Raw genomic sequence first — 22,032 nt, 5'->3', positions numbered from 1 at the left:
AAGGCAGCTTTGTGAACTTTTTCTGCAAAGACTATTGACACGGTTCCAGTTCTGTTGGACTCTCTGGAAAATATAATGGCAGGATTTTTAGCATGTGTGTTACAGAAACAGGTGAAGAAGTATGTCAAGCTAGTTTAACCACAACTTCAGCACCAACCTGGCTCAATTTCTTTCTAAATCAATCTAGTTCTGCTACCTCCATGACGAAATCACACACAGAATGGCCTTAAGAACTGAAACAGTAAAATCCCAAGGAACAGCAGTTTATAATGAAAACAATAGGGCTGATAATTAATCTTGTACCAATGGTCCGAGTTGCCAGTCAGCTCCATTAGCAAACAATAATAGAAAGAGACAGTCCAAATTCTTTACTGTCTGTCTATAGGACTGATCAGCCTTGACGATGTTCCTCCCTACCTCTCAAAAATGGGGTGAAAGGCTCTATTCAGGCAACAGGCAAAGCTGTTTCCATCTGGCACACTCCTCCTTTCTCAGGAGTTTCCCCCTACTGATTATTAAGGAGCTGTTTTGTATAACCCCCCACCCCATTTGCTTCTGGATTTCCAGCTCATTCGTGTCTCATTACTTCAGCTTTGACGCCCGCAAGACATTTTAATAAGGATTAATTTCCTACCTGAGAAAGCCCTAATATGCAGCACACAGTGATGTTAACTAAAAACAGTAGGTGCTGTAGCATCCGATTCCTGGGATTTTGTGATTAATTGTGACAGCAGCATTATCAGTAAACACATTTATTTTATGTCAGCTGCTGATTGACAAAATATTCATCTGTTTTATTCCAGTATAACTCATATCTATAAATCCCCAGGTAAATTCAAAAGCAGCTTCTCTAGCCACAACAATCTGTACATGATAAAGTATTTTGGTGGCCCATTTTTTTAATATATACCCTGCTGTATGTGAATTTACATAATATTTTTGCAGAGATGTTTATTGAATATTCTGTGCTTCCTGGCTCTGCTTAGCAAGCTAGCATAGTGGCTTTTTCTTTTTTTGTGAGTAACATTTGCATAACTTGGATATCACAACTTCTGTAAAAGTTCTGTATTTCCAAAGTTCTTGTCTTAGGGATCTAGTATAAAATATATTGACCTCCTGTGCTTATTAACATCTTTTCACTTACTGTTTGAGCTTCTTGCAATTTGTAACATGTTTTATTCTGACAAAAATGATAAAGAGGTAGAGAGTAGGAAGGGAGGAACTGAATTAACAAGAGACAAAGTGACTTATAAGTTGCCCAAATAATCAAGCCAGATAACTGAAAAGCAATGACAAGTTTCCTTGTGAGCTATGTTGTTACTCTCCAAGCACTGCATCATCTTTCCAGTTACTTCCAGTGAGAAAAAGTTCTTCGTCTGAATAATTTTGGATTTAATGACATGTTTTTTAATAGTTTTTGAGCATCCTTATGCCGTTTTACTTTTACTCTTCCCTTTGCAAAATGCCCTTCACAAAAATCGCAATGCATGAAGATTTCTCCTTCAGTCTCCATTGAAAACAGGGACCTGAATCAAAGACCTGGTTTGAGTGCCAGCAGCAGAGGCACACCAGATCAGCTGAGTTACAGCTGATGAAAACTGCATTGTAATTTTGTCAGACAGAGCAAACTGTAAGATGATCAAATAAGATTTTAAAAGACGTATGGAGTCTGAAAGGATTCTGGAAAGAACAAATTTCAGGCAAAAGCAAGGAGAATTACAGGAGAATTACTCAAAATATAAGGAGGGAGCTGCAAAAAAAAAAAAAAAAAAAAAAAAAAGAAAGGAAAAAAAAAAGAAAAAAAATCTTAGGTTTCTTCAGTTCAAGGGGTTTTACGTATTTGTGAATTTTCTAAAGCATTATTTTCCTCCACGATCATTGTCTAAAACACGGTACTCCATAACTGTTGTCAGGCATTTACATTTTTGTTTGTTGCTGAGGACAGACAGCTTGAATTAGAAGCTGTTCATAGCCAAATCTTGAAGTACCAGGATATTACCTCAGACACTGCAGTGAGTTAAAGCCGGGCTGCTCTGCTCCTTCTCCTGGCCCCACAGGGGAGGCGACTGAGGGGCCACACAGCAGCTCCCAATTGCCACTGTTCCCGACTGACATCCTCTTTGCTTTACTCTAACATGTCAAGCCATCCATATCCCTCTGCCAGCTCCAGGCGAGGATGCCAGCCTCTACAATAAGGTCAGCATGACCAAGGAAGGTTGGGAGATACGTCAGTCACCCCAGCTTCACCTGCTGCTACATGGCTCCGCATGCTGCCAAAACTCTGTCATCACAGAATCACACAGAATCACAGAATGTTAGGGATTGAAGGGACCTCAAAAGATCATCCAGTCCAATACCCTCACCGGAGCACGAACACCTGGATGAGGCTACACAGGAATGTCTCCAGAGTAGGAGACTCCACAACCCCCCTGGGCAGCCTGTTCCAGTGTTCTGTTACACTCATTGAGAAGAAGTTTCTTTTCATATTTAAGTGAAATCCCCTGTGTTCCAGTTCGTACCCATTGCCCCTTGTCCTATCTTTGGCTGTCATCGAGAAGAGCCTGGCTCCATCCTCGTGACACTCACCCTTTACATATTTATAAACATTAATGAGGTTACCCCTCAGTCTCCTCCAGGCTAAAGAGCCCCAGCTCCCTCAGCCTTTCCTCATAAGGGAGATGCTCCACTCCCTTAATCATCTTCATGGCTTTGCGTTGGACTCTCTCCCTGTCCTTCTTGAACTGAGGGGCCCAGAACTGGACACAATATTCCCTCTCTCACAGGCAGCAGTTTGTTAAACAGGTCTACTGCTTCACAAAAGTGTCCCCTTCACCCCAACATGGGGATTTGTCAAAGCCCTGGGTCACTAAAAGGCCCCACAGAGCATCTCTGACTTGGGTTGCGGTCCCACAGCCCTCACCGACAAGCAGCCCTGCTTCATGCTGTTGGTACGAACAGGAGTGTTCCCTTCACTGAACCACACTCCTAAACACAAGGCAAATGATCCGGTGGAGAATTTAATATTAAGCACAGGACACTAAACTATTAGCATTCAACCTAACTCACTGCTCTCCAAAATGAATTTAAAATGTCATTATAAATCGTGTTCTGCACAAAGCAAGTCAGTGCTCTTAGTTGGGATTATCTCCATTATTGCCTAGCACTGTACTGAAAAAAAATATTGCTTCGAATACACTCTGCTGTGTTCCTAAAGGCTTAGGTGCTAATGTCAGCTGAATATATTAATACTGGATGTTCAATCACTGCATCGAATATGCTCTGCAAGCTAGTCACCGTTCAGATGTTAGTGGCACCTTCTTGAATAATTTGCTACAACAAGATTACATATCCTTTGGGCCCTCCTAAAAGCTTAAAAGGATGGACAAGAACATGATATGATGACACTGATGCTGAAATTATTTAATTCAATGTTATTACTATATATGTGGAATTTTTTTCCATGTTTTAAAATTTCATCAGGGAATTTTCCTAAATTCCTGTATTATTTTTTTTATTTCATTTTATTGTCCTTCTTTTTTAATCTTTAACTTTCCCTTCTTGTTTTCCTTGTTTATCTATTCTACTCTATTCTATTCCACATTTTGAGGTTTTACTATTCCATTACCTTTTATTTCAAGAAAATTCTAGACATGTGATACGGTTTGGCTTGCTTTTGCTCCTAATAATAATAATTACAGACTAAATTTTGCACCCTATAAGTTTGGGTGGATAAATTGGGCATAATTCCACAGATATTAATGGAATTTAAACTGACATCAGACTCTAACTCTACATTTTAATGATTGATTTGCATGGTCTCAGCTGTGAAAAAATTTGTCTTAAGCCCTCAGTAAATCAAAAAATGAGTGTTTCTGACTGAGAATGCCAATCATTCTAACTTATCTAGTAAGAGATGCCACATGCTTTCTCCTGCTATAACCGTATTTTTTGACAGCTACTTATGCTACTTATTGTCTAATTGGGCCTGCCAATCCTCCTTGTACATCCCAATCTGTCCAGACCAGACACAAGAGTCTGAAATGTTTTAAAAATCTGCATACGGTTGTTAATTATAAGAGATGGGGGGGGGGGGAGGAAGGGTGGAAATACAGGCTAGATGTGACAACATGCTTACTTCTATACGAGTATTGTTCAGAAAAATGAAGAACTGCAAAAATTAAAAGAAGAAATTGTATCTGAGCACTTGGGCTTTCTGACCATAAGGGGAGGAAGGGTACTATGGACAGGACAAAAGCCACATTTTTTGCTCAGGCTTTCACACTGGCAAGGCAGTAAGGGCTAAATCCTGCCATTCATTGCTCACTGTGCTGTGAAAGAGGAGGTAAGAGATATTCCCAGGTCGTACAAAGTGGTAGGAGATACAGCTTGCCGATGTGCCCCACTGCCCAGCACAGGGTTTCTGGAGGAAGAGGACATCCTCACACATAGCAATGGCTGGTAGGTGAAGACCTGCTTTGCCTTCAAGCAGAGAAACAAGAAGACCCCTGTGCTGGGTCCCGCTGAGAAATCCTGCTCGCCAACACCAGGATTTCCTCCATGGAGCAAACATCTGCCAGCCTCTGCTTAACCTCACAGCTGTGGCTTGCCAAACAGCACGGCAGCGTTTGGAGTACAGTTTCTCGGTGGGGCTGGAAGAGCTCTGACATCCACCGGGACCTGATCCAAAGCTCCTGGGATTCAATGGGGGCGGGGAGGGGTGGGGAAATGTCCGTTGATCTGGGTGGCTTTGGATCTGTCCTTTTGCTTGTCTCCTTTGATGATTTATACAACATTGGCATGCATATCTTGCTTCTGAAGCACACAGAGCACATGGTTTTAATCTCACCATTTCCCTGGTGACAGAGAAGGAAGCACGCTGGCAGCTAAGACACTGAAAAACACTCATTATTCTGTACATTATTATTATTACTTTATACTTCCCCACGGAAGGTAGAAAGTACAATGAATAATCACAAATATTTTGTTTTACAGTCTTTGCCAACCCTTAAAGGCACAGTAAAATATTACAAAGTGCAATTTTGTGTGTGCCTGTAAAAATGGTGAGAATGTTTTGTATCAAAATAGAACGTAAGAGAAGATTAACAACTAAAAGCCAATGTTAAACAAATTACTCCTTTCCCTAGGAAAAGCTTAGAGAGGGAATCTTTCCAATAACCGCCTGGGCGCCATCCTGTGTAACCTCACCTAGGTGCTCCTGCTCCTGCAGGGGGATTGGACTAGGTGATCTTTCGAGGTCCCTTCCAATCCCTGACATTCTGTGATTCTGTGTAATGTACTATAGAATTCTCTTCTCAGATTAGAAGGTGAGAACATTTCATCCTTGTGAAGCCTTTGTTTCAGAAATCAAGATTGGCAGCAGTGTCCTACTAGTTATGCTGCTCCAGGCCAAGTCCTACAGTAATGGTAGCTACAAAGTAAATTTAAAATAAGTCACAACTCAAGATTCCTCGTGTCCTGAAGAGCAGTTTTCAGTGCAGCCAGGGGTTGCAATGCTGAGTGTCTGGCTGTCAGACCCAGTACCCCATGCAGGTCTCCAAGGGATGCCCCCACAGTACCAAAGATCATGCAGCCAGAGCACCTCCTACCCACTGGAGAGGTCCACAAACTGCCAGTCACTTCCATAGAGCAGGAGGGATGCTTTGCTATATTTTTAGATGTTTCATTCCAGTCCAACCCCTTTTTTCTTCTTTGTTTCCTCACTGACTAGTGCAATTTTTTCAGCACTAGATGTCAGTGTGGACTTGCAATACCAGATTGCTCTGCATTTTCCCTTTAGTAAGAGGGAGAATTGCCATCCACAATGAATCCGAGTCTTTACAGCCTCATGATGTCCTTCCTACAAAACAGGTCTTTTCTTTACTGTTTAAGCTTGACATGGTAAGTGTAGAACTGCATTCTGTCCTTGATTTGGATTAATATGGCTGTAAAAGGGCCCTATCCATTTTGTGACCATATAACAGCTGAGTTAAAGAGGAGCTACCATGGCTCTGGAGTAAAAGCTTTGTCTAGAAAATAATAAAGAACAAGAAATGGTTCTGAAGGATCTTGATAAATTGTGACCCTGGTAAGGTAGTGTTGAACAGGTGCACCACAGGAATGATTCATCCTGTAACTAACAGTATTCATCTCAACATGAACCTGCTGATGAGACTGAGTCTTTGCATTTTTATTGTCTAGAAAGACATTGCATCATCTAGAAATGCTTTGCTACACCAGACTCTTACAAGGACTGTTCTAACTTGAATCTGGTTTATTATTTGCCTGGCACTTTCTGAATAGTGAACTGAAACCAGCCTGGGGCAGAGCAAAGAGCTGGGAAGTGTGTGCTGGCTTTCTGTGATGAAATGACTGGTTTCTATCACTCTTTGGAAAACATTTTGTTTCTTTAAGAAACTTAAGTCCAGCTGTCTAAATTGTGAGTGATCCCTGTGCTCTTATGGGAGAGCTAAGGAAGACACACGAAGCACCCCGATTCCCCTCATTTTGTAAGCAGCAATCTAGAACAAGACACTGCTCCTCTTGATCCTGGAGAAACACAAACTGAGGAAGGAGAAAGTGAGGAGAGGAGGAAGCGGGTTCACAGCTCTGATTTCTCATCCCTTACTTTCATGGGTTCCGGCTTCTGTCAAGTGGATCTGAGCCAAAACAACAGATGGAGCCTTTTACACCACCCTCGTGCTTGGTTTACACCAGGCGTGATGCACAGAAGCCAAGGCAGAAAACGCTTCTGGCAGAGAACGTGAAGCAGAGCTCGCTGACATTCCTCCCGACTCAGTATAGCTGTGGCTGTGATCTAGGCCTTCAGAAAAATCCAGTTACGTGCTTTTGTATTCCTTGCTATGCACTAGTTAATAAAGTATTACCCTAATACATACACCAGTATGCCTTGCTTTTATTGTACTTCAAAGTTGTATCTGTCCTTTTGACTTGTGTTGCAAGAAGTCACTGCAACACATGCATGACTGCCCAAGCAGCTCAGCTGTGCTTAAAAGCCCTATGAGTAACTACCTAGTGTGTTTTTGTTTCTCATCATTAGTCTTATCAGTAGCAGACTGTGAGTAGGAGGCTGCAGAATACTAAAATAGTGCTTAAATCTATCAATTGAAAATATTAGCAAATACTGTGCAAAAATAAGGACAAAGGTATTTTTTTCTCCTGGATTCTGAGAAGTTAAGGTAATATTTGGCAGATAATACAGAGCCTGAGAGAATACAAGTTGTACTTGGCAAATCTAATGTCACATGGCTCCACCACCTGCTGTCAGTCCTACACATTTCACTTTGTTATTGTTTCTGTAATGCTGTTTTCCATTTACTCACCTCTTTCTGTAGATGCCTAGCATCCAAGCAATTAGTACTGCTAATGAAAGATGTATCCTGTAAAAGAGCTTGTCTGCAATCAGCTTCTCAAGACTCATGTACCTGTGTAATATTCCCTGTGTCAAGACTTGAAGTGCCTTCTTTATTAACCATCATGAACCCTTCAGATAAGGCTCTGTGCAAAGCCAGCTGCCTCTCTAGGTGTGGAAGGGTTTTGTGGTCTCTCACTCTACATCACAAGGCCAAACAGTGTAATTTGGGAATATACCTTTAAAGACTCTCAGTATTTCCCTCTACCGAAGTAAAGGGAACTGAGGCCATCAACAGTCCTCCCCCAAAACCTGAATCCACATTGAGCTTGCATTGCTGAGTGCTGATACACAAAATCTGAAAACAAGAGAGAGTAAACATACTTCCCATCTGTTCGTTTGTCCTCCACCCCTCTTCTTAGAAACCACAGAAACAGAAAAATTAGCTGGATGGGACCTTTGTATGTCAACTCATCTACCCCTGGACTTCCACAGATCTGTGTATCACACCATGCCCAGATAAACATATATTGATGGCACTTTATTTATGAATTAGTGCAAATGCCTTTAGTGTGGATACAGGCACAGTCTAAGCAACTACTTGTCTTCTGTTATTCCTTAAGCATAAAATAAAAATGGCCTGCACAGCAGCTTCTGAAGAAAGATAGTGCTGGGGGGGCTATAGATGGGTGAAAGGTCAGGAAGGTACACAGTGGGATAATTCATGCAAGGTGATAACAAAAAAGCCACCAACAAGTAAAATTAATGCAATTATCAGTAACAACACTGGCCTGATTATGCACTAAAATGGCAAATTCATATCAATGACATTTAGTGTTGCATCTGGTTACCTATGAAGGTACTCAGTGGCTGATAATACAACCATGAATGTAAAAATAGCTTAGAAATTGTTATGGTGAATCATCTTTCCTGTTAAAATTGTTAGACTAAAGCGTATTTTGTATAGTACAACTTTATATTAATAGCATGTGGTAATGGCATGCACAGCATGAATTGCTATTTCTTCAAGTAAGTTATTTCCAAGTGCTTTTTTCCTGTACAGAACGGCCAATCAATACATTCAGTCAAAATGTCAGTTTATCTTTAAGACTCTGTTATCTTTTCTGTGAACATCAGTTTTCTCTATGGGTGACTCCAGTGTACAAAATACAGCATACTGTTTACAGTGTGATAGGAGCTTCAGAAAAGCATAAACTTTAAACAAAAGATAGATGGTTTTAAGCAGAATTTTTATAAAGCAAGGATAAACTTCCTTATGCTTGTAAACATCATAACATGTTTCCAGGATAATTTTAGGACCCAAACCTCGAGATTTATGAGCTGCTTATTTTTTTTTATTCCATGAAGGCTGATCACAACACGTTGCAGGACTGTTTTTCGTACCTCAGAGTAAGCATATGTGTAAATCTTCATAGGATTAAAGTCAAGATGTACAAAGAGCTATTGAATGCAAATAAAAATCTAAGATACCGAATAAAATGGTCTCCTACATCTCTCAAAATACCAATTACCAGCTGGAGATACACTGATACCAAAATATATCTAAAAATATGTCTACAATAGGTTTATGTATCATTCGTAGTCACACTGACAGGCAAAATATGAGACCTATTTCCCTCAGCTTACAGATGGGAACATATAATGATCTTGTCTGCTGGATGGCTTACTCTAGCTGCAGATGTAAGGCATGTGTATTCTACGCATCTTACTTTAGAGGCACAAACCAGTTCTGGTTTGTGTTCTCTATCAGCAACTGAACAGTTTAGAAGTCTCTGTTTCCAGTATCTGTGAAGAAGTGGTGTGCAGCACTATTTATTTTAAACAACTCAAATATACAGCAATGTAAAGACTGCACTGATCTCTTCCAACCACAACATGCACCTCTAGTTTGGTATCTGCTCAGTAAATCTAGTCGCCCAAACTCTATTAGGAGCCCACACTAGCTACTAAAAAGTTAAGTTGTATGAGCAAGTGCCATTACTTTTCAAACTTTTGTAAAGAGAATGCAAACCTCTGTCTGGCTTTATTAGCTCAGGGTCAGATCCTTTTGTCAGAAATGAAACCTGATTCAGTGTCCCTGTAAAAGCCAACAAAGAAGGGAAGAGGAGGGGAGAGGATGATCTGTCAATGCAGCTCACTGTTGAGCAAAACACAGACCCCTGTACCATTTATTAGCACACAAAAACATGCAGTATTATGAATTCACAGCTAATTTTGTATGCTCAGGGCACACTTGCCACCTGGTACTTTCAAGGTAACTGGTCAAAAAACAAGTTCATTTATTATTTTCACTTGCTGATAGACAAGGTAGTGTAACTGGAACAGAAGTGGAGGTATGCAGCTTACAAAAAAAGAACAGCAAGTATATTTGCCTGTCTAAACCAGTTTTTTTCCACTATTCTGGACAAGGAACAAGAAGGTTAGTTCCTGTTTTGTGCTTATTTAATGACAAATAAGATTGCCTAGATAGATATATTTCCACAGGACTCATAACAGCATTCACCCATATGGGCCCACAGAAGTCAATGTTCATGTAACTCTCTGCTTTCCACTGAGTCTTTGAGATCTGTGGAATACGGTCAGCAGCAAGATGTTCTCCTTTCTCTCTGCACTGGTTCCTCTTGTCACCAGCTATTTTCTGTGCTTGGTAGGAAACTTCTATGCAAACTACTTCTGGAGTGTATTAATGAACAAATGGGTTGAGGTTACAGCGCCAGGTACTTGCTTCTACAAGACTCAATGGTTAGTCGACAGTTGTTGGTTAGAAGAAATGTCAGCTCAAAAACCTAACTGTACTGTTGGCTATGTAAAGAAAATTTCTGTATGTAGAAAAACTTTTATTCAACCATTTATAAGAGGAACTGGGAAGAAAGACGGTTCAGAAGCATGTCATATGGCTTTTCTGAAAATAGAGGTGTTCTTTGTGATAAATGTCCTGTTCAGACTCACACTTGATAGTGAGAGCACTGCAAATATATACCCTAAATGCAAAACAAAAACTGAAGACTCCCCCAAAATAGAAAAAAGAAAATCACACTGTGCCAGCAAGTCACATTCTCTGAGAAGGGAACACAGGCTGTCCTGTTGTTGTAACTTCTTTTCTGTGAAATATTCTATGCTGCTAAAGGTAATTTTCTGATTGTAAGACTGAGTAACTGTTTGGATGTCTTAACAGTTTTTTTTCCCCCATAAAATTTTTAAATTCTAAATTGAATAAAAAGCTATTCACAGCCAAATAAACCTGTATTTAATACCCACTCAACTCTTAGATCCCCTGTAAAGAAATCACAGAAAGTACTGTGGTACTGTGTAGCAACATACTACTTTCAAAATGCTGTTTATTTTAGCAGCTGACCAGTTCCACTAGCTCTCAGTAATGGAAATTTAAAAAAAACTATAAAACTCTTGAGCATGCTGTCCTCTAAACCTGCTCTGATAGGGCTGAACACACCACAGGCATTCTGTGAGCAGCAGAAATTATGAGTCACGTCTGCAATATCCTTCGCCCATGCGGATTCTTGGAATCTTGCAAGATAGGAATTCCTATGGTAGCTTTCTCTTCTGTGGGAACATTAGTAGTGTCCCTGTCTTCTACATAGCTGCTTATTTTCTATAGTTGTTGTCTCTGACAGATTTGGCTGAAGCTAGCCAAGGGTTTTAAAAGTAACTAGTGGCAGAGCAGGCACACCGATTTTCTTTCTGTAGGAACCTGAGCTAGAAGGTGCTCATGCTTGATCTACCTGGAAGTACCTACCACTGCTAGCAGAGACAGCAGCTTGTAATTCACAAGTGGGAACAATGTAGTTTGGGACAGCAGATTATCAACCCCAGCTGTCTGCCCAGCACCTGGCAAACAAAAGACCAAACTGTTAATGAGACAGCTGTGGAATCACTGCCTCTTACTGAAACCAGCAATGGTTTACAGCAGAAGCCTCTAAATGGGGTTCAGATTAGAATAATAATTTTGGTTGGAAGACACGCCCAGGATCATTAAGTCCAACCATAACCCACCTCTAGCATTAAACCATGTCCCTAAGAACCTTGTCTAAACACCTTTTAAACACCTCCAGGGATGGTGACTCCTCCACTTCCCTGGGCAGCCTGTTCCAATGCCTGACAACCCTTTCCGTGAAGAATTTTTTCCTCATATCCAATCTAAATCTCCCCTGGCACAACTCAAGGCCATTTCCTCTCATCCTCTCACTTGCTACTTGGGGGAAGAGACCAACACCCTCCATGCTACAACCTCCTTTCAGGAAGTTGTAGAGACCAATAAGGTCTCCCCTCATCCTCCTTTTCTCTAGGATAAACAGTCCCAGTTCCCTCAGCCACTCCTCATAAGACTTGTTCTCCAGATTACCAACAAAGTGTCTCAGCTACCCAGAAAAGTGGTGTCACAATGTAGCGTTAGGGCTGGTAACCTCCTCTGCCATTCTCAGCTACGGTTTATCTTCTTGCAAATTTAACTGTGAGTTGCACTGATACCAGAAAGCAACTGCATGTGGTTGTAGTAGATGGTAAGATATGGGGAAAAGGGAGGCCTCTGAAACTGTTTGCAACTGAGGATGAGTGTTAAAGATACATGTACATGTGAGGGACATTTGTACATTTCATAAACATAATACATGTAGTAATTGCATGTAATATCTATAGTACAAATGGTACACATAAGGGGAGCTTTTCTCAAAGTGAGAGACTGAGGTCTGCAGGATTTTCCAATATTGCCTGTGAAGCAAAGAAAAAAGAGATTTTCATTCTTTCTGTCCAGCTTCTCCTCCAGATATATGAGAAAACAGCCCGGGTTGGAAGTCCCCTACCAGGGAAAGCTCCCGACAGGAGTGAGCGGCCCTTTCACCAACCACCCCGCCAAACCCGGGCTTGGGGAGCAGCAGACTGTGCCCTTCGGCCCTCAGTCGGTGCGCGGCCCAGCCCAGCAGCCGGGAGCCGCGCTCGCCCGGTGGGGCCCGGAGCCCAGGCATTCGGGCGCTTCGCTGAGGCTGCGACGGCAAACGGAGCAGCGGCGCGGCAGGAGGGCACCCGCCGCCTTGGGGGGCAGCGTCCCACGCTTGGTCACCCCCATCCTGCCCGCCCCACCGAGCCGCCTCCCGCTGCGGCTGCTTCTCCCATTCACCTGGCGGGACTCAGCACGGAGCGCAGCCCCAGAATCGACCGCCGCCAACGGCCACCAACCGCCAGAGCGCAGCACCTGCTAGCAGCAGTTGGGCTTTTAACTCCCTCTGCGCCGGGGCGGCCGCCCCGGCGCCCCGCGGGGTTCCCCCTTCAGGCGAGCAGGCAGGTTCTCGCCTCGGCCCCCCACCTTGCGTGAGGCGAGGGGCAGGAGGCGGGGCGAGACGGCGGGCCCGACCCGTCACGCCGCTGGGGGCCGGTCCGCGGCCGGGCGGACGGAGAGGAAAGAGAGGCGGCGGCCCCTACCGCTGTAACCGCTCCCTATCCCGCCCGCTGGTGCCGCCCCCAGTATGGCGACACGGTAGAGGAGCGGCTGCGCTAGGGTGACCGCCCCCTCCCGCCTCCCTCGGCACAGGCACGGCGCGCCGCGGGCGAGCGAGCGGCCTCGGCGGCGCTGCTGCCGCCGTTGCCCCCCACACAGCTCAGCAGCAGTGAAGGAGGATGGCGGCGGCGGCGGGCACAGCGGCAGCAGGCACAACAGCAGCAGCGGCGGCGGGGCCGAGTGGCCGCACGGCGGGAGCCAGCACCGTCCCGAGCAGCTCATGGTGGCGCCCCAGACCCGCGAGCAGCGGCCGCGCCGGGGCCGCCAGCTGAGTCGGATCTCGGCAGGCGGCTCTCCCCTCTCGACACCGACCCACCGAGCGACCTGTTTCCCTCCCTCGGCGCACCCTCTTCTCTCTCCCCGGCGCGACCCGCGCCTCGGATCGCCCCCGCTTTGGCCGGACTCCCGCCACCCTCGGGCGCCGCGGGGAAGGCGGCGGCGAAGGGCACCGGGCAGCGCCAGGCGGCAGCGGGACCATGGGTGCGAAGCAGAGCAGCCCCACCGCCGCCAATGGCCGCACCCGGGCGTACTCGGGCGGGGATTTACCTTCCTCCAGCAGCAGCAGCAGCGGCGGCGCTAACGGGACTGGCGGGCGCTCGGCAGGCGCTGGCGGGCGGTACGCGCACCTGGCGGCGGCGCCTCATGCCGCTCCCGGCGGCGCGACGGCCACAGGAGGAGCGGCGGCGGCGGCGGCGAGTGCCGCGGGGTCGGCACCCCGGAGCAGGTCCTTAGGGGGTGCGGGCGCCTCAGGGGCCCGGGCCGCGCAGTCCGCCTTCAACATCCCACACAGCAGCGGCCCTTACGGCTCGCAGGACTCGGTGAACAGCACCCCGGAGGAGGGCGGCCGGGAGCGGCCCACGGGGGGCGACGGCGGCTCCTCCGGCGGGCCCCGGCTAGTGATCGGCTCGCTGCCCGCTCACCTCTCGCCGCACCTGTTCGGAGGTAAGGGCCGGCCGACGGAGCGGGCGCGGCGGGAGGGCTTAGGTGCCTCTCTCGCTGCTGCGGGTGAGGGGTCCCCAGTGGGGAATGTGGGGGCTTTCCTTCCCCGGCTCCCGGCCCGGAGGTGGGACGGGTCATGAATCATCACTTTGGGGAGAGCGGCGACTCTTCCAAGCTTGCGCCCGCCGGAGGGGGGATCACGGTTTGGAGATGGGGTTGACAGGCCAGCGTCTCCTATTGTTTGTAACGAGAGATGTGAAAGGAGGAGGTTAAAAATGAACCGAACTCCGCGGCGGTACCGTCGGGACGGCGAAAAGGAAGCGGAGCCTCTCTGGCTGGCGACTTTAGACTCTAATAGCTGTAATCAGTGCCTGTGTAAATACTCTTGCCTGCTACTTACATAATTAGAATTTAATTGGATCATGTGTCTCCGTCGTTTATTCTAAAATCGGACCAAACCCCTCTTTACGTGCTGATTAATATGTAGTTGGTGCCTGTTTCTCTTTCTAAGTTTTTGGGTTCTTGGTTCTGAAAGTCGATTAAGAAAAACAGAAGTTAAAGTAAGTTTCTTTCCTCATTTTCCCCCTGAGAGATGAGGAGAGCCGGATAGCTGTCTATGACAGGCATGCAGCACTGGTCCTGTACAGTCTTGAGGATGGCAGTGTGTGCACTTGAGGCAGGAGAAACACTCTGCTAAACTCGGAATTAACCAAGAAGCTGAGGCCCTTTAAGGGGCATATTAGACGTGGAGCAACTTGTCATAGTGTTTTTGTCTCTCCTGTGATATTGAGATGAATAGGGCTTTGCATTTTACCGCTTGTGTTCTTTAGGTTAAAAATCTGCCTGTAAGTTGCCAGCTGCTTCCAAAGTTACTGACTACTTTCAGTACTGTTTATTCTAGAGGTCGTTGTTCGCTTAAGTCAAACATTAAGGTGCAAGGTGACTTTTGCAATGGATTCATTCTCTTCATAATTCTAATATGTATATATGTATTATAACCTGTCTAAATACCAACCAACTTCCCCAAAAGTTTTATTTTGAGAAAGAGGAGGCTACTGTAAAATTCCTATATTTCTATATTCTAATTAATCTGTTTGTGAATTGTATTTGTAGCAGGCTGGGTTTTCTTCTTTTCTGTAATGCAACCTAGTTTTAGCCAGAGCAGAGCTCTCTTCGGTCCTACCCTGGTGGGGTTTCTGTCCCATGACCCGCCACCTCTGGGCTCTTGTGTGTTGACCCGAGAACAGTATAGCTGTTACTTCCTAGATCTGAAACTGCTGCCTCCCAGCACGGTGGTTGAACATTAACAGAAAGCTGTCAAACCCTGTTCTAATAAAGGGATATTTGCCCTTAAGAAAGGAAACATAACTACTCTCATAGTGCCAGGCTGCTCGATAGGATTGCTTTGTTGCAAGGATGCTCATTATACTGTCACGGTAGCTGTGGGGGAAGAAGGTGCGTGCATTGCCCTTAGTGATGAAAGGATGCCCTATCGTGGAGTATTGTGCAGTTTGTGCTAAGCACAAAGGAATCATTAAAACATGTAGGCAGGTGTTGTTCAAAGGTAAAACTTTTGTGTTTTTTTTTCCTCTTGTTGCTTAAACATTGTCTTGCAACCTGCCTTGCTGCCAGGAGGGAGTGGATTAAATGTAAATGCAGTGATGAGGATCAATAACCTAGGAAGCTCTATTCAGATGCAGGACGGTCTCTTCAGAATAATTCTAAATTTGGTTGTATTTTTCTACAGTTAATTGCTGTACTATACCATATTTTGTGTTTTGCAAATCTCTGAAACTGGCATACTGAAGGGGATCTGGGCTGAAATGAATGCAAAGCTTTTTGCTTTTCCTGGTGAGGAAGAGTACCAGGAGGGGTGCACTCTCGTCATCTACTGACTAATAAATAAAGAATGCCATATGTTAGGAGTTTGAGTAGCAGTTTTCAAGATACACTGTCCTTATGTGGTCACAAGATGGTAATGAATCTGCTTGCTTTTTCTCTTCTAAAAATCTTAGTATTTCTTATCAGGATGAATAACTGTTTAGTCATAATACTGCAACACCCGTGAATAAGGCTGCACTTGAAACATTATTTTTTTCAATTAAAATATTCTGTGGTATCAGCGATCTATTACTCCACATCACACTGAATGTTGGGATCCTTATTTAGCTGCATGCCATGTGTTTTCTTGATTCCTTGTAATAACTGGATGCTTGGAGCAAGTAGCCCCACTGGAGATCATACACCAGTAGAATTAGCATGGTAAAAAATAACTTGAAGCATTGTTTTTGCCCTGATGGTAACTAGCTCAAGCTTGTTTAGGTGTGGTATCTGGCATTCATCTTGTGTATCATAAGCATGCCTGAAGTCCCCTCCCTTGTTTTGTAGCTTGCAAATTACCCAGATTGTTTCTTTTTATCTTGAAAATTACTGAAATTAATTTTGAGGATTAGCATGGCAATTCTATGAAAATTAAAATAAAGAAGAACTAGAATAACTTCCATAAGTTGAACTGAATCTCCAGCTATTTATGTTTTTAGGCATGCTGCTTGGCTTCATCAGTCAGTGACACATGGGTGTTGTGTTTGTTAAATTACTGTAATTAATTTGCTATTAGTGAATTACACCATATTGTCACTTTTACTGGGCAGCTTTACATACTGAAGTAATGTCTAGGTATTAATTCTCTAATGTAACATACTTAAATCCCTACTGTGCTTGTTAATATAACATTTGAATGAGAATATAAAAAGTATTATGTTATTATATGTAATGTATTGGAAAGTGTGATCAATTATTTTTCATCTTCAATAGGAAACGTAGTAAGCACAGCCTTTCCTGACTCTGAGGGCCTCATGTTCTTGTCTAACCTCAGGCTAGTGCACCTTTATGGTGAATGTATAATGGAGTAAATGCTGCTATGTAAGCTTAGGTCTCATCTCAGGGAGAGTTCAATTCACTAAATAATTGAGGCCTTGGTTTCACTATATACATGTGTGTGTGTATGTTTGTGCTGTGAGCATGCCTGGAGAAGGCTTAGAGCATTAAGCAGAGCGAGGCCCAAATTCCGTAGGATCTTACGGCACTCCCAGATGCAGAGACCAAACCTGTGCGTGACGTTCAAGCACTTTCTTGCAACACGGCGCCGGGTTCCGGCTTCCTTTGAGGTGATAACGCTGTTATCAGGAATTTGGACCAGTAGTTTCCCGCTCTGTTCCTCAGTGAATGGGACTTCCCTTTTCTCCCAGCCCCAAAGTAAATATTCTTACCTTCTGTTAAGAACAGTGTGTAGAAGAGTTGGCCCTGAGATCCACAGTTAGTTTTTCCACTGTGTTTTTAGCCAGTAGGTATTCCTGCGTAAACTGTCAGCACTGCAGCAAAGCTACTGCTGTAGTTACAATATAGCTTATTTTTTGTCAATGGTGCTTGCAACAATTGTTTCAACTAAAAATAGATGATCTTTTGGAATTTTCTTTGCTTTGGGTAACTGCTGATGTGTTACTTGTGTCACTAAAAATGTTGACAGCTCCTCAGAAATCACTTCATGTTTGTGATTCTGAGCGGTCACAACAGGGAGGGATCTTGGTGAAAACACGTAGTATTAAGTATCCTTCTGGTGTTCAAATGTAAATCTCTTCTTAGGAATGTTGTTGTAAGACAAGAATAAAGCCTTTAAATATTTTTTTTCCTCTTTAAAAATCTCGTAGGGAAGAATATGTAAAATTCATCTGAACAAGGCAGAAATGTTACATATTGAGTCTTAAATTTCCGTATCAGTTCTTCTTTCCAATTGATTGAGCAGTGACCGTACAAGTATTATATTAAAATTTCAGGTTGTGTTATATACAGTCATTTACAATTTTATATTATGTACTTATAGACAGGTTTTTAAATATATCATGTTGCCAGACACAACTGTTGACAGCTTTCAGGCCTATCTCAAGACTTCGAGTAATAATTTGGAGATCAAGTTGCATCTGTTCAACTTTGTTAGGAGAAGGAAGTTTGTTATGTTCTTCTCTTCTCAAGCCAGATAGCGATCAGGCTTTTTTTATGTAGTACTTTACAGTTCAGGATTTATTGCCAGCTGCTGAATGTACATAACACAGTATGGGTAGAACCTGATAGGTATGTTACAGTAGCATTTGTTTGTAATAATAGCTGGTAGAAGTAATGAATTAATTCTTCACTCTATAGAAGAAAGCTCATGAAAGCCCTAGGTTATAACCTGAATTACTTGTTGGAAGCAGATATCAGTAGAAGAAGGACATAAAGTCACAAAAGTTTTTTAGACATCTCTCAAACTGCCTGGAAAGCTGCATTTTGTTTTGTTTTCCGTCTGATCTGTTTAGTTATATGGAATTTGAATATGGTCTTGAGATTCTCTTCATCTTTCTCACACCTTTCTTGGGGGTTTAAGACTATCTTTTGGCCGCTTCCTTGCCCATCTCTCCCAGTATCACACAAGTACTATTGCTTTGAGAAACTGTGAAACTCTTAAACACTTCAGACTTCAGTGCTGCTCCTGTTTTGTCAGCCAAAGTTGTAGCTCAGAGGTCTTTGCCCCCTGACTTGGGAGAAGCGTTGGAAAGTGTGCTTTGCAGTGAGACTGTTGGGATATCCTAGGGGTGTGAATCATGTTAGAAGCAGTGAAACTTGCTGTTGCAGCTTCAGTCAGTGTGTCGTGCTACTACCTGACATACCTTCTCTTTCTGGCAGTTGGAATTTTTTTTGTTTTTAATATATTTGAGGAAGGCTAGTGAATCTTTGATACAATATATATTTCTCTAAATTACTTCCTAACCATTCAGAATGAGGAAAACGTATAAGGTTTTAATCTAATAAAACAAAAAGTTTTCCATAAAAATTCTGCCTTTTTTAAGATGTACGATAACACTGCTGTTTGCTGTTGTGAATACAAAAAAAATCCCATGTGCATTTTCAGATAGTTTAGCTGTTGCAGTTCATAGGTCTTACAAGGTGCAGAATGGTGAAAGCTAAGAAGCTGTCTTTGCCTTGGTATTTTGATTTGTTTCTGTTCACTTGGCTGCACTATTGAAACACAATCATATCCATGTTTGTCCACTTTGGAAAAAATGAGAGCAATAACAATGAGAAGCTGGCTGAAGTCTGCTGATTGTAGAAGAAGTTAAAATGGACACCAGTCTGAAAGCGGAGAGAAATACAAACATGTCTGTACACATACACATAACTCACAATAACCACAGATTGCGGGGGGAGATAGATGTGTGTCTCATTTTCTGTTCGGTTATACTGGTGAGTTGACTCTAAAATGAGACAGAAGGGTCACTTTTGCAGCCTCTGAAGATATGGGAGGTTTTGAAAATATATTAGTATTCCATTAACCAAAATACAGACTGAAACATCCAGTACACTAGGAAAGCAGTTCAAGGATAAGTCTATTGATTGGGAGTTTTAGAAGAGCTGTTCTGACAGCTGGGTTTGAGGAATCCAATCTCTTTTCAGGGTCTCACTGTTCTGGTGTTTAGTGGACTCCTCTGTTGCTCCTGCATACACAGAGTGGGCAGCATACGGTGCCTGGTAGGCAGCAGAGACAGAAATTCTTCTAAGGAGGGCACAGGAAAAAGTAGCAAAAAGTCCAACACCACCACCCCCTGCTCTAGTTCAGTCAGGGAAGTGCTTTTAGTCTCAAATTTTAAGTGTTTGGACAAATGAACTAAAAGAACCGTTTGGATCTGCTGGTAGTGCTAGTGAAGCCCCTGAGAGCCGTGTTTCATTTCCTTTGGTTGAGGACAGGTCTCCGTGATGATGAGAGGCTTGGGGCACTGGAGTAAACACTGAAGCGAGTGATGGAGGATCTTTGAAGGGCTTCTTTTTCTTTTCCTGCCTGGTAAACAAAAAAGGGTTAAGAGAAGCCAAATAATAGAAGTGGCAGCACTGCATTTATGGCAGAATTGTAAATAGTTAACAGTCTGAAGAAAGGGAAGCAGCCTAATTGTAGTGGCATATATAAATATTGCTTTTGGCTACCAAGACAGCGATAATACCTTTGCAGTGCCAGTTCAAACAAAGGCCTTCCTTTTTAATGTCTTCAGAATACCTATCCAACCCTGATATCCTGACAGTGTGCATCTCCTCATGTTCTCTCACATAATTGCAGACTAGTCTCTAGCAACCTTCTAAGTAGTTTCTTTGTCTTATAAAAAAAGCCTTTTGTCACTGCTAGAAATTCAAAACTATTTTTAAAACACTGTGCCTACCCATCTGTTTGGGTAAGTTCTCCTCCTGTTCTTTCCAGCTGCTCATGGAAAACTTCATCATGTTAATGTTCTTGATGTGCTGTCTTAGCCTTGCATGAAACTTTTGAGTAATGTTATGGAGCTTTTAGGATAGGTTTTCCTTGCAATTTGCAGGTACATGAACCATGTCTAGATTATTTTTAAAATTTTTCTGCAGCATGTGTGCTGTTCATTAATGGTTTAATTGGTTTCAGGAGAGAGATGTGGTCATTTCTACAGATGGTGTTCATTTAGAGTGTAATGAAAGATCTTGTTCTTGCAGATGTTTAAGCCATGAAAAGAAAACAGTGAGAAACCTTTGAGTGTTCTGAGTTTCTGTTTTTTAATATCTTTAAAAATATACATCTTATCAATCAAAAGAAAGCATTTTTTTATAAAAAGCACCATTACCCAAGTAAAACTAGAACAGCACTTCTTAAGCATCCAGGAAAGTGTTTTTACTGTCTTATCTCTGGTTAGATATTTCCTAAACAAGTGCCTGTGTTCCCAAGGCCACCTTTCCATTGTAAATGATCATTGTGACTTTCGTAAGGATGTCTCAGTGTGCAACCACAGCTCTTTGACATCTGTTGTTTGGTTGGCTTCAAATTCCAGATGCTTGCAAAGGCGGGAGGGTAAGTTGTAGAAAGAATGAGGCTGGTTCTCACTTTCACTTGGGACATGCTTCTGTTTTCTGCATGGAAATTGCTTAGTAGTGACCTAGAGAGATCAGGAAACATGCAGGAAAGTCTCATAGGGCTTGGGGTGTCTGACTGCCTGCCAAACAGAATACCAACTGTTGCATGGGATTTGACTCCGTTACTCTTAGTCGTCTGTAGGAACTGACCTACCTGGGTGCTTTCGTTTTCCTTGTCTGCTCTGTCTAAAAATCAGACCACCACAGCCTGTGAATAGTCCCCAAAGGGGTGGGTGTGCTGCATACCATTGTGGCTATTTTTAGTAGATTCTGTTTGCTGACTTAGTGTGCTATAAATACAGAGTTCTCGTCTGGCATGCACTTTGCATGTCCTCTATTAACTTATAATAAATTCATCTAAGAAGAATGGCAAGAAAAAAAATCAGCTGTTACAATTTATTTGGCTCTCCATATGAAGTGTCATTTATATAAAGCAATTATTTAGCAACGTTTTAACTGTAAATGGCTTTTAAAGCTAGTGGTGTTCCAAAACACTTCCTAGTCAGGCTACCATAATTAGTCCTTATGTCAGATTGATTTATACTGCAACTTCATTAAGGTTTTAAAAATTGAAGGTGTTTTTAGATATGAGAGGTTAGTTGAGCATGTGGAGTAGTATCAACACTAGTAAATTACATTCTTTGTTATGGGAGTACAGTGTTATGATTCTCCTGGCCTTTTTTTTTTTTTCATAAAGTATAAGTGTATATTCACTTGAGTTGAAATATAGTTAAGGCATTTATAACATTTTTAATATTAGTAGGACTCAATGCCAAAAGGAGAGGGACCCATGTCTAACTGAAATAAAGATGCATCTGTCTTTGAGTATTGAATTTGACACAAAATTGAAGGATGGGTTCTTGCTGAATTATGCTGAGCGCAACCTAAATGCAGTTCCTCTGCAGTGCTAAAATAAAAACTGTCATAGTGTACACTAACAGATGTGGCCTTTGTGAAGGAAACTTAAAACTGGTAAAGTTTTCCATGTGCAGTAAAAGAAGGGTCTGCTTAGAAGTGCTTTCTGCAGGTTGTCTGAACATAGACAGTATTTTGAGAATCTTAAAAAAAATATATATATATTTTCAACCTGGTGATAGTTTTTCAGAACAAAATAAATTGTCTCCCTGCCGTGAATCCTAGGTAGTTCCCTGAAACACATGTTGCTGTTGAATCCTGCCTTTCTGCAGCTATCAGGGTTTTACTTGTTGTGAACATCACTCCTCCTTGATTCTTGAGC

General features: G+C 43.0%; 1 protein-coding gene and 1 long non-coding RNA gene across 5 annotated transcripts in view; one reads left to right on the top strand and one right to left on the bottom strand.

The window, feature by feature from the left end:
- Window positions 1-10,710: 10,710 nt before the first annotated feature.
- On the bottom strand, window positions 10,711-12,847 carry LOC135578475 (uncharacterized). Its single transcript, XR_010470150.1, has 2 exons — window positions 12,522-12,847; window positions 10,711-12,115 (listed from the first exon to the last, which is right to left on the bottom strand). It is a non-coding gene; the product is annotated as an uncharacterized LOC135578475 (long non-coding RNA).
- Window positions 12,847-22,032, top strand: part of ZNRF2 (zinc and ring finger 2) — a 60,045-nt gene continuing 50,859 nt past the window's right edge. For all 4 annotated transcript variants that reach the window (XR_010470147.1, XR_010470149.1, XR_010470148.1 and 1 more), the window contains exon 1: window positions 12,847-13,841. Coding sequence is in view for 1 of the 4 variants with exons in the window: in XM_065051652.1 (XP_064907724.1) it covers window positions 13,376-13,841 (466 nt within the window). In the remaining 3 variants the exon portion in view is untranslated. The remainder of the gene's footprint in view (window positions 13,842-22,032) is intronic.

Source organism: Columba livia, chromosome 2 (assembly GCF_036013475.1).
Source record: "Columba livia isolate bColLiv1 breed racing homer chromosome 2, bColLiv1.pat.W.v2, whole genome shotgun sequence".
Lineage (NCBI taxonomy): Eukaryota > Metazoa > Chordata > Aves > Columbiformes > Columbidae > Columba > Columba livia.
Note: the sequence above shows the minus strand (reverse complement) of the source record. Positions and strands in the feature narration are given on the sequence as shown.